The sequence below is a fragment of the Molossus molossus genome, unplaced genomic scaffold (genome assembly GCF_014108415.1).
Source record: "Molossus molossus isolate mMolMol1 unplaced genomic scaffold, mMolMol1.p scaffold_m16_p_6, whole genome shotgun sequence".
Lineage (NCBI taxonomy): Eukaryota > Metazoa > Chordata > Mammalia > Chiroptera > Molossidae > Molossus > Molossus molossus.
Genome location: NW_023425399.1, coordinates 20158375 through 20172116, shown reverse-complemented (window position 1 = coordinate 20172116; position 13742 = coordinate 20158375). Strand labels below are relative to the sequence as shown.

The window sequence follows — 13742 nt, the reverse complement described above, 5'->3', positions numbered from 1 at the left end:
AGGAATGCAAAGTTGATTCAACATGTGCAAATGATCCATGTAATTCACCATATCAGTAAGCTAAAAACAATCCTCTTTTACTTCATTAACACCTTCAGGTTCTCGGAAGTATCTAAAACAGAACATATTTTGGGAAGCAATGGTCTGTACCATCAACAAACTAATGATATACTAATGATATCATTATCCTAATACTTTGGCCTTGACAGGCCTATTCCTATCCTTGAAACGAAGTATAGGACGCCTGTTAGTTCTTTGTTTTATTTGACAAATAATTTATTGAGTATTTAACTCAATGCCAGGCATTGATTTGGATGTTGGGAATAGAACTGTAAATAAGGCAATCAAAAATCTCCTACTTTCATAGAGCTTATGGCCTAATTCAACTATAGATACATTTATAATTTTAAATAAATTCCTAATAGCTATTTCTTGATTTTTTTAACTCTGCAGTTTCCTTCAGATACTTATATGTAGAGTACTCTAGGTTCATAATTAATCACCCTGCCTAAAGAAAGGCAGACTTGTGTCCAAGGCCCAAATCTTTCCTTAAGAAGGAGGTTTTCCCCCACAACATGTTCATGAAGAAAGCATTCATTACAAATAATGAAGACTTCACCAGATTGGCCAGGTATTTATACAGTGCTCATACTGTGGCAATCAGGAGCATTTTATAGTTCCTCACTTTTCCTACAGCAAAGCCAAGCCTTTATACTTGGGTGAGCCATTTTCCTGGACAAATCTCTAAAGCAAGTCCCTTGAGACCATCACACAGGGACTGGAAATAACAACTTGGGGAAAGAACCTCTTCAAGATTCTTATGTTAATATAAGCAAGGAGGTAGGTGGAATAAATTTCCACCCAGTCAATATGTACTAATTGTTCTGGTCCTCAGATGACTTCGTGTTTATTTCATTCTAACTATGGAAGACTTCATCAGTCTACCTGACTAAAGCAGAAATACTTAAGACAGCTTTAGGAAATGAAAATCAGCTCTCCCACTAACATGTATTTTGTCCTACCCTCAAGATGAATAACAAATCTAGTAAAAGGCTTACATTAAGGAAAGGAGTTTTGAAGTCATTTGAACCTTCTATTCTGTACTGGAATTCCTTCTACAACATCCCTGATTCACAGTTAACCATCTGGACCCCTGTTCAGATAAGTCCAATGACCTTGTGAGGCTACCTATACCATTGGAGGACAATTCTTGTTAGATTTTTGTTTAGTTGCTTAAATCTGCTTCATGTAACTTTTTTTTTCTCCCCTCCACCCCCTCCATGTAACTTTTATTAAACATCATCTGCCCACTAGAATACATCAGATTAAGTCTCTTCATTTTTTTACATCTGTCCCCCAAGTATCTAAGAACCATCATGTCTTCCCTTTTCCAGGCTAAGTATCCTTATTTCCTTCAACCATTCTTCATTCAACATGATTTCTAAAGCCTTCATAAGGCTCAGTGCCTACTTCTAAATGCATTCCAGTTTGTCAGTCTTTCAGAACTGAAGTAATTTTTTTTGCTTAACGCTAATCTGGAAACTGCCTATTCTATGACACATGGCTGAATCTGGTAAATGTTGTCCTTATCTTACCTGATATTGCTACATAAAGATAGTGAAAAGGAACAGTTATTTCAGGGTAGTTCAAATAGGTAAGGAAAAGCTACATTTAAATTCCTACGTATGAATCTAGAAGAAAAATGGAAACATTACAGAAAAAGATAGAGGAAAAAGGTTGATACTGCTGATGTGGACAGACAAGCAGGCATTTTACTACCTAATCAAAGGCATGTAAAAACACAAAACTCAAAGAATCTTGCCAGTATAATCCAAAACAAGTGTCTAGCCATGGATTTCAGAGTCAGCATTTGCTAAAAAGGGCTCACTATCTTTCAAAATGGAAAGTTATACCTGCATTTTCCCACCTAAATTATACCAGAATGTCAAACTTTGATGTTTTGCTATCACAAATTTAAAAACAGTTATAGCAAGCAGACACTGCCACATCACAAAAAATGCAAATATTAGAAGCTTAGTTAAGGTCACAAGGGAATCAAGAAAAATCAGAGGTTAAATTAAGCTAAAGCAGTGAAGAAATTTTCTGGTGATTTAGTAATCCTCCAAATGGTAGCCAACTTTCCCCTCTGGAATTATTAAAAAACACACTAGACAAAGAATATAGTAGCAACCAAGTGGAACCCAACCATCAAGAAATGAAAAATTTTTTTCTTTTCTTTCTTTCTGCTCTCATTTCCCTTTTCTCTTAACTAATTTCTAATTTTCAAACAAAACACATTTTAAGTTTTTCAATCCAAATGCCATAATCATAACCATTTCTTTTAACAGTGAAAAAGATTCTAGTTAATGACATTATCAAATATACCAATGACCATCAATTGTCAAAGAATTAAGGTATAGAAAAGATAACTAAGTTTCATGAATATAACTAATATTTCTTTGATGATTAAGGAGACACTTCATAACTTTAGAGTCTAGTATATGTGTTATGTTCTATACTTTTCAAAGTCCCTCACTGGCATCATTGTCTACTTTCCAGAATTTATGTAAAAAGGATTTATAGAGAGAAGCCTATATTTGCTACAGTGAGAATCATTAGGAAGAGAACCAGATGTTATAAGAAGAAACTAAAAGTAAAAGTCTAATAAAATTGAAATTCTAATTTGAATCCAAAATTGTTAAAATGGTGTAACTGGCATTACTTGGGAATTTGGGCAAAGCTATGATGTTATCTAGAAAATAGATAACATCTATTGGCTTGCTTTGATTAATATATAACTTATAGCACTGGTCAGTTTGGCTCAGTGGTTAGAACGTCAGCCCACGGACCAGAGAGTCCTGGGTTCGGTTCCCGCTAAGGGCACGTGCCTCGGTTGCAGTTTGTCCACGGCCCCGGTTGGGGTCGTGTGGGTGGCAACCACTTGATGTGTCTCTCTCTTTCTCTTCCTCCCTCTCTCCTTCCTGCTCTATCTGAAGATAAATAGAAAAATGTCCTCAGATGAGGATAAATATATATATATATATTATGTAAAACTTATGGCTGATTAGGCTTATCCAGCATTCTAGCAATTTTAAAAGGCACTTCTGCCATAATGATATAGAGAGACTGGTAGTACTAGAAGATAACTGGAATGAGAAAAACTGCATGACCTATGTTTTATTACTTTAATTGCTTAAAGGCATTGTTTTATTTATTTATTTATTTTTTATCCTCACCTGAGGACATTTTTCTATTTTTTGTTCAGGTAGAGTGGGAGGGGGAGAGAGGAAGAGAGAGAGAAACATCGATGTGAAAGGGACACATCGAGTGGCTGCCACCCGCACGACCAACCAGGGCCGGGGACAAACTGCAACCGAGGTACATGCCCTTAGCGGGAACTGAACCCGGGTCTCTCGGGACCACAGGCCGACGCTCTAACTGCTGAGCCAAACCGGCCAGGGCTTAAAGGCATTGTTTTAAAAGCCTAGGGGCATGCCCGACCAGTGTGGCTCAGTGGTTGAGGGTTGACCCATGCACCAAGAGGGTACTGGTTCAATTCCTGGTCAGGGCACTGCCCAAGTTTCAGGCTTGATTACCAGTAGGGGGCATGCAGGAGGCAGCCAATCAATGTTTCTCTCTCACTGGTGTTTCTTTCTCTCCCTCTCCCTTCCTCTCTCTAAAAATCAAATAAAAACATTAAAACACACACACACACACACACACACACACACAACAAAACCCTAGGGGCAGTATGCCCCCTGATGCAAAGAGGACATTCATTAACTTACAGCAACTACTATATAACAGATAAAATGTTAGGTCAATAGTTGACTAGGAATGATACAGCTAGCAAATATCCCTCCATAAGAAGAATATAATAAATCACGGGGGTAATTAGTTCATTTAAAACATGCTTATTAGTAAAATTTTCAAGAAAGTCACTACAATGACCTAGTGAAAATCACTTACGAATATGGAGAGAGTAATGTTTCCTTAAGAACACTGTCCATCAGAACACCTGGCCCATCTAATTCCTTAGAACTCAGTATCATATAGCAAGAACCTGGAAAGCCTAGTCTTACTGGCTTGCCTGTTACTGAGATACTTCTAAGGAATCAAGTTAAGGGAATAGAGGGAACATTTCAGCCCCTCATGTTGTATAGATGAGATCTGACTTGGAAAGTGGGCAGGGGGATAACAACACATTCTGAAACTCTCAAAATAATGTATGAATTTCACAAAAGCAAAGCAGAAGCTTAAAAAAAACTTCTATAAGGAGCAGAAAGCAAAGCTCAAAAAGAAAAAATGAGAACTTAAAAGACTTTACCCATTTACTGTATTTCAAAGGTCCCGTGAATCCCATGGCTTCTATTATCTTCGTGAAAGCACCAACCTTCTCCTCAACAGGCTGTGGGAAATCCTTTGTACTAGAAAGCTATTTAACCAAAAGAAGGGGACCAAAATTAGTGGCAAAAAAAAAATTTTTTTTTCTCAATGCTTTTGTTTCTCATTAGGTCTAAGAGCATTTTTACTGCTTAGATTTATTTATTTTTTTTTACCTCGAATTGTTAATTCTCATTTTTCTGGTCATCTTATCAATCAGTGCAAACACATCTGGAACTCTATCTAATAGATGGTCTCCAAATTTCAAAACAAGACATACCCACTTCACTGACCATATGCCTATGAACCCATGTCTAGGAAATTATCAACTCTGGGTATCAGAATAAAAGTTCTATAAAAAAAAAGAGTACTTCTAAAAGGAAAGCTTGACCCCACATTTCCCAAAGACCAATTCTGAGAAGAGGAATGTTCTACTGTTTTGACATAACAGGAAAGGACAAGAAAAATACTGCCTGAAAGCAGTCAAATAAGCACTGGATAAATGTTTTTAAACGCTTGCATTTTCTCAGTATAACAAATTTTATTAATGCCTATAGAAGCCATGAGTTTTGAAGTTTGCAAATAAACTCCAAAGAAAACCTGTTCTAATGCTAAGCCTCTCCAAACGAAGGCAGACTATATAACTGATTAGAAATCTCCAAAAGTTAAATATTACTTAATTTTTAACATGTAAAAAATTCATAAAGACTTATTTCTCTAAAGCTTTGTCCAGGCAAGACAGTACCATGGAAGAAACAAAAGACATGGGATCAGAAGCCTTAGGTTCAAATACTCAGTTGGTCTGTCATTTACCATCCTGTGACCTTGGGCAAATCACTTCATTTTCCTGAGCCTCATCTTCTGCATTGGATAAAATTCCTTGTCTCACCCAGCTAACAATTTTGCTGAGATTCAAATAAGAACACCCGTGTGAAAGCACTCTATAAACATAGGAAACACTGCCCTGGATGATTTTTCTCAGTGGTTAGAGCGTCGGCCCGCGGACCAATGAGTCACAGGTTCAAGATTCTGGTCAAGGGCACATACCTTGGTTGCAGTTTGTCCCCGGCCCTGGTCGGGTTGTGCGGGAGGCAACCAGTCCATGTGGCTCTATCACACTGATGTTTCTTTCCGTCCCTCTCTCTCTCCCTCCCTCCCACTCTATCTAATGATAAATGGAAAAATATCCTCAGGTGAGGAATAAAATAAAAAAAAATAGGAAGCACTAATAATTCTCACCTTATTTGTGGTGTGATACTTCCTACTCTGCTGTATGTCTATTCCAGAAATCTGTTCTGATCCACCACTTGCTAGGGACTGGCTCATCTGGGGCCACTAGTGATTTAAAAAAAAAGAACAGATGTAAGCAACACTGAGCATTCACTTCAGGGTTAATGTAAGCAGAGTTTCAAAGTAAAGACTACAGAATCTTTCCAACCTTGCTTAGTCCAGTTCCTAGTGATCTGGTCACCAAGAGGATTCAAGATTGGCACCTAGAATGTTGTCGGGTATATGGTAGGTGCTCAATAAATATTTGTTGAATACTTGGATAAATAAAAGGATTCAGCCCTGGAAACCTGGAACTAAATAAATCTGAGTCAACTCTAAGAACTAGAACTGCAATAAATACCTACTTAAACATTGGCAGCAGTGCAATATACAGGGGGGAAAAAAACCAAGTCTTTCACATCAGTCAGTTTTAAGTTTAAAACCTGCTTTTGCCATTTACAAGCTAGGCAGCCATGAGGGAGTTACTGAAACTTAGCTGTAACGAGGATTTAAGGAAATAATAAAATAGTCCCCCTTATCTATGGTTTAAGCTACCTGAGGTCAATGCAGTCCAAATGTATTAAATGGAAAATTAAATTCCAGAAATAATTCATAAGTTTTAAATTGTATGTTGATCTCATGCCTTCCCACCCCATCCCTCCTGGGACGTGAGTCATCCCTTTGTCCCTCATATCCACACTGTATACACTATCTGTACATTAGTCACTTAGCAGCTATATTGGTCATCAGATTGACTGTCACAGTATCACAGTGCTTGTGTTCAAGTGATCCTTATTTTACTTAATAATGTCCCTAAAGCACAATAGCAGTTATGCTGGCAATTTGGATATCCAAAGAGATGTCATAAAGTCCTTCTTTTAAGTAAAAAGATGATATATAGTACAGTAAGATTCTTTGAGTGAGACCACATTCACATAACCTTTATTATAGTATATTGTCATAACTGTTATATTTTATTAGTTATTGTTAATCTCTTACCATGCCTAATTTATATATTAAACATTATCATAGGTATGTATGTATAGGAAAAAACATAGTATATATAGGGTTTGAAACTATCCACGGTTCCAGGCATCCACTGGGGTATTGGAATATATCCCCCATGGATAAGGGGGATGTAAAGTGCCTTTTATGAAATAGATACTCAATAAATAATAGAAGCTTCCATCATCACCATCATCATTGTTCAGGTCAGAATTGGCTTCCTTTTATATTCACACATTGCATTTGAAAGTATTTTGGCAACATAATAGCAAAATTATGTATAATGACTATGTGCCAGGTACTATGCTAAGTACCTTACCTGTATTACCTTATTCAATCCTCACCATAACCCTATTAGGTTGGTATTATTATAATAAAGACCAATAAACATAGTTTTGAAAATAAATTCCTAATGAAAAAAAATATGTGCAAGAGATCTTCACTACAGAGTGAATATGGGTAAAACTGGGAGAAAAGTCCAATAAGGAAGGAGGTGGCTAATTAAATTAAGGTACTCAATGAAAAATCTGGCAACCACTGGGATTTTTTAAATAGACTTTATTTTTTAAAACAGTTTTAGGTTCACAGCAAAAATGAGCAGGAAGTACAGAGAGCTGCCATATACATATCCACTCCCTGCCATACATACAACACACCCCATTATCAACATCCTCTACCAGAGTGGTACATTTGTTACAATCAATGAACTCACACAGTCACATCATTATCACTCAAAGTCCATAATTTAAATTAGAGATTATTCTTTTTAGCCACATAATATGCATAAAATTATAGGTAAAAATGTGAATGCATATGGGCAAGCCTAGAAAAGAACACACTGAAATGAAAAAGTTATTTTGTTAGATTAGTAGAACTATGTATGAGTTTAAGAATCTAGTTTCCAAGCTCTCAATGTTATATTATCTTTACAATAAAAAGGGTCCAGCCAGTGTGGCTCAGTGGTTGAGCATTGACCCATGCACCAAAAGGTCACAGGTTCAATTCCCTGTCAGGGCACATGCCCAGGTTGTGGGCCCGATCCCCATTGTGGGGGCATGCAGGAGGCGGCCAATCGATGTTCTCTCTCATCGATGTTTGTATCTCTCTCCCTCTCAAATCTCCTCTCTATCTCCTCTCTCTCTAAAACCAATAAAAGAAAAAAAAAATTTTTTTAAAGGAGTGGGTAGGGGGCAGGAGGAGGGTTACCCCTCCAGTTCTGATTTATTCTAAGAAGATATGAGACATGTGAAATGATCATTTTTTTGTTAATCCTAATGAAGAAAAAATGGAATTTCTAATTGTGAAGAGTTACTATTTACTTTTCTTTCCGAACAAGGATATTAAAAAATTAGTTAGGATTCTTCTGGTCAGTCCCAAGGACACTTAAACTTTTATTCATAGGTATTACACAGGCTTTGTAAAACACAGACTAAGCACAGAACACCTCCCATTACATCACATACATCAATGTAATAGTCCATCTAAAATACAAAGCACTGAGGTTCAAAAAAACACAACCAACAGCCGTTTCTGCTTTTGGGGAGAGTTCTATTAGATTACATGATTTTTCTCTTTGCCCATAGCATAGCTCCGGGAGTAACCAATGGATTCTTTCTGTGACTGTCTCACCACCTGCTGTATTTCTGTCCTACTATTACTCATTAGTTAACATTTAACACTATATTGAACTACTGAATTACCTAGGTATCTATTTTCCCCATATCTACACATATCTATAAGCACATACATTTACTTTTTTGTACCCCTGTGCCCCTCAAAAAGATTCCCTCGACCTTTAAAGACATCATTTTTCCTTTGTTTAAACTGAAAAGATCTCAATAATTTTTGTAAAAGAGAAAAAATACCCTTGAAATACTCAAATGTCACTTCAAAGAGGCCTTCTCTGCCCATTTTATCTAAAATAGTTTTTTTTATCTCATTATTCTCTATCATAGCAGTAGCTTATTTATTCTATTCACAGTACTCATTACAATGTATAATTATATGTTTATTTATGTACTTGTTTATTTTCTATCACCACTACCTAAAAGATCCAGGAGCGCAGGAACTAGGTATAATACCAAGATCAAGTGCAGTGCATGGCATATGGGAAACACTCAAATATTTGGTGTATGAACAAATGGCAACACCTGTATAGTTGTTTTATTATTGCCTTCCTGTCCTTACATGCTTCATCCAACCCTATAAAATGCCCAGGATATGTCAGCCTTATACCAGGTATTAGGATAAAAACAGAATACCTGTCCTCAAGAAGCTCATAACTTGTGGAGAAGAAAAGAAGACTCACTACACAGAAACAGAACCAAATATCACATTTTAAAGATCATCTACCACCACACAATAAAAGGGTTAGCAAGGAGAGCAACTAGAACTCATACACTGTTGGTGGAAGTATAAAATAGCACGATCACATTGGAAAATGATTTGGCAGTGTCTACTGAAGGTGAATGTATGCACATCCTGTATGACTCAGTAATTTCATTTCTAAGTATATATACTCCAACAGAAATGTATATATATGTTCACCAAAAAACATGTACAAGAGTATTCACAGAAGCAGTATTAATAAAAGCCCAAACTGGAAACAATACAAATATCCATCAATTGAAGAATGGATAAATTAATCGTGGCATATCCATACAATATTATATCACAATGAAAATAAACTAGCACTACATGAAACATGAATTTCTAAAACAAAGTTGAACAAAAACAAACACAGAAAGTATATACCATACATATAAAAGGCAAAACTACTCTATGGTGTTCAATGTGAAAACCATGGTTAACCTTGCTTAGAAGTGGTGTCTAGAAGGGAATCAAGGAGCCTTCTGGGGCCCTGGCCAGTGTTGCTCAGTGGTTAGAGCATCGGCCCAAGCACCGAAGGGTCACAGGTTTGATTCCCAGTCAAGGGTGCACATACCTAGGTTGCAGGTTGATCCCCCACCCCGGTCAGGGCCCTTGCATGAGGCAACCAATTAATGTGTGTGTCTTTCTCTCTTCTTTCCTCTCTCCTCCTCCCCCCTCCCTACCACTCTCTCTGAAAAAATATTCTCCAGTGAGGATTAACAAAAAATAAAATTAAAAAAAAAAAAAAAGGAGGCTTCTGGGGTTCTATTTCTTTATCTGGATGCTGGTTATGTTCACTTTGTAATAATTCCTTGAGCTGTACATTTACAACTTATTCCTTTTTCTGTATTTTTATTATACTTCAATAAAATGTACAAAAATGCTTAAATATGTGGAATAAGCAGTGTAAACAACAGAAATATGGAGATGGAAAAGAATGACCTAGAATCACCAGAAAAGACTTCATAGAGAAGCCTTAAGAAGTGAGAGGAGAGAGGAGTGAGAAGGCAGAAGTGAGGAAGCATGGTGTAATGGAAAGAGAAAAACCACTGAGTCAGAAGACTTGGGCTAAAGCGCTACCTCTTCCTATCTCATAAATTTGTTTTGAGAACTAAATAAAATAATGTATGCTAAAGAGATGTGTAAACTACAATGCATAATATAAATGTAAAGACCTGTTCCAGATAACTCCAATGATAAACTCTTTTTCAGGCAGCCCCATGTTAAAAGAAATACATGATTTTGGCCTTATATTTTGCTTCCAAAAAGGTTCTGAAAATTAAGAGACCCGGAAGGAAAGAAGGAAAGTAAGGAGGGAGGCGGGAAAGAAGGGGAAGGGAAGGACTCAAATGTTTCTTGAATATCATGGATGTGTCTGGTCCTTTTAGCAAAACTATAAGCTCCACCATAGCACAGTCTATCTTAAACTTCTATTTTCTGACTCAGTGCTCAAGACCATTCTGGGCATGGAGTCGACATTCAATAAAAACTAGGTGGATTGTTTTTCTTTTTTTTTTTTTTTAAATAGAAGGACAAGCTGGAGAAGGTCCAGAACAGAACCACAGGAATGATCAAAGAGATGAATAAAAGGTCTTAGTGGAAAGGTTAAAATGAATTGAGGCTGTTTAGCTTGGAGAAAAAGCAACTGAAGAACTAAGAAGTAACTTAGAATAACAACACTTGAGTTGGAAGAAATCTCAGCAATCTAAGCCTAACCTTTTCATTTCACAGATGAGAAAACTAAGACCCAGGAAAGGTTGCAAGTTGCTTAATATAATTTTAGCACAAACTTTTTAAAAAGTTTCAATTTACACAGTTAGGAGAAAATTTACCCAAAGCATGAACATAAATAGCAACAAAAATACTTATTACAACTTATTGAAGATCTCTTATATGCCCAGCACTATATGCTCAGTGTTTTACTAATGTTTATCTCACAACAAACTTACAAAATAGATACTATTTCTTTCCCCCACTTTAGAAATAAGGACACTAAGGCTTAAAGAAGTTCATTAAAAGGTCGAATATATATTTAGATGATCCTATATCAAGCAACTTTCATAAACCTAAGTAGAAGGGGGGAACATATGTAATACTTTCAACAATAAAGATAAATTAAAAAAAAAAAACCTAAATAGAATTTAATAACACCGACTCATGCACATTTAGCAATCATTCTTCAAGAAAAAGTACTAGGGTTCCTCGGGGAAATTGTTAAATATCAGGCTAGAGCAAAGAAAATATAGCACGAACCTCAAATATCTTGCAGTGCCAGGAAATAAGGAAGTGTTCAAAAATGATAAAGGCATGTACAAAGGAACCTGGGAGTTTCCCAATAGCCAAAGATGAGAAGGAGAGCAATAAAATAATGAGAGCCCTGGATGGGATGGCTAAGTGGTTAGAACACTGGCCTGACATGGAAGGGCTGCAGGATCGAATCCTGGTCAAGGTCACATACCTAAGTTGCAGGTTCGATCCCTGACCCCACTTGGGGCTCGTGTGGAAGGCAACCAATTCATGTGTCTCTCTCACATCTATATTACTTGCCTTCTCTCTCGCCCTCCCTCCCTTCCACTCTCTCTAAATATCAATGGATAAAATATCCTCGGGCCCTGGCCGGTTCAGCTCAGCGGTTAGAGCATCGGCCTATGGTCCAGAGAGACCCGGGTTCGATTCATACTAAGGGCACGTACCTTGGTTGCAGATTGTCCCCAGCCCTGGTTGGTCGTGCGGGTGGCAGCCACTTGATGTGTCCCTTTCACATCGATGTTTCTCTCTCTCTCTCTTCCTCTCTCTCCCTCCCACTCTGTCTGAACAAAAAATGGAAAAAAATGTCCTTGGGTGAGGATAAAAAAAAAGGAAGAAATATCCTCGGATTAATAAAAAATAAAATACATAAATTAAAAAATGAGAATAATGAATTATAACTCATAGAACAAAATAGGTACCAATGAACTCCTGATATAAATAAATAATGGAATAAATAAATGGTGAAAAAGTGACAGCTCTTACAGAACTCTAATCAATAAATGTAGTAGTAATGATTATTGTAGTAGTAATGATAAAAATAGAAAATCACCATTAATCACCCCCACAGTAATGACTGTTACAGTGAAGAACCAACAATAACAGATCCAGAGACATGGAAGTAGGGAACAGACTGACAAACCTCAGAGGGAAGGGGAACGGGGGTACAGGAAGAAATAAACCAAAGAACTTATATGCATGTATACATAAACGATGGACACAGACAACAGTGCAGTGAAGGGGGGAAGGGTGTCAATGGGGGAAAAAAGGAGGGACATCTGTAATGCTTTCAACAATAAAAATAAAATAAAATAAAATAAAGAACCAATAATAGAATTGTCAAATGACGCAGCAATCCCATTTCTGGGGATATACCCAAAAGAATTTAAACAGGATCCTGAAGAAATATTTGCACACTTATGTGTATTGCAGCATTACTCACAATAGCCAAGATGTGGAAGCAACCCAAATGCCCATGAATACATGAATAGATAAAGAAAATATGGCTGCCCTGGCTGGTTTGGCTCAGCAGTTAGAGCATCCGCCCACGGACTGGAGAGTCCCAGGTTCGGTTCCTGCTAAGGGCACGTACCTTGGTTGCGGTTTGTCCCCGCCCCGGTTGGGGTCATGCAGATGGCGACCACTCAATGTGTCTCTCTCACATCAATATTTCTCTCTCTCTCTTCCTCCCTTTCTCCCTCCTGCTCTATCTGAAGATAAATGCAAAAATGTCCTCGGGTGAAGATAAAAAAAAAAGAAAATATGGCTTATACATATAATGGAATATTATACAACCTTAAAAAGAGAAGAAAACCCTGTTACATGATATAATATGGATGAACCTTGAGGACATTATGCTGTTACAAAAGAGCAAACATGGTATAATTCCACTCATATGTAGTATGTAAAGTAGTCAAAATCATAGAAACAGAAAGTAGAAAAGTGGTTGCTAAAGGCAGAGGGTGGGGGACGAGTATTGAATGGGTATAGATTCAGTTTTGCAAAATGAAAAATTTCTAGAGATCTGTTGTACAATGATGTGAATATACGCTACGCTATTGAACTATACAGTTAAAATTGTAAAGGTTATAAATTTAATATGTTTTTTAATCACAAATTTTTAATTAATTAACATTATTTTTAAAAAAAAAAAAAAGAACCATTGTCCTAGCCGGTTTGACTCAGCAGTTAGAACATAAGCCTGCAGACCAAAGAGTTGTGGATTTGATTCCCAGTCAAGGACACATACCTTGGTTGTAGGTTCAATCCCTGGCCCTGGTTGAAGTTGTATGGGAGGCACCCAATCATGTGTCTCTCTCACATTGATCTCTCTCTCTCTTCGTGCTTCAACTTTCACAGCTTCACTCTATCGCAGTTTTTAAAAATATATTCATTAAAAAGTTGATCAAGATAGTGAAAATGATACAGCATGCGTTCGGTTGTCTGAGTCAATTATACACCCCTGTATTACAATTAAAATTAAAATTACTGTACATATGGACTGTAGGCCTATGTATTTGAGCACCCCCGCAAATCCTTCAATACCAGGTGCAACCGCTCGACCACTCCTTGTGTGTGGGCAATAACTTTTATCCAAAAAATAAGGTGTGGTGAAACCAAGCCAATCAGAGCGTGCTGTTCATCGACGGGCTATCCTATCCTCATCCTATCCTGGCCACTGATTGGCT

At 37.2% G+C, this 13742-nt stretch overlaps 1 protein-coding gene across 6 annotated transcripts in view; it reads right to left on the bottom strand.

Moving 5' to 3' along the window:
• The window catches only part of LOC118618860 (ubiquinol-cytochrome-c reductase complex assembly factor 1), a 118898-nt gene that overhangs the window by 81713 nt on the left and 23443 nt on the right, over positions 1-13742 (bottom strand). For all 6 annotated transcript variants that reach the window (XM_036245400.1, XM_036245398.1, XM_036245401.1 and 3 more), the window contains 2 exons: positions 5623-5718; positions 4328-4435 (listed from right to left, as the gene is read on the bottom strand). In XM_036245400.1, coding sequence (XP_036101293.1) covers positions 4328-4435; positions 5623-5718 — 204 coding nt within the window. The remainder of the gene's footprint in view (positions 1-4327; positions 4436-5622; positions 5719-13742) is intronic.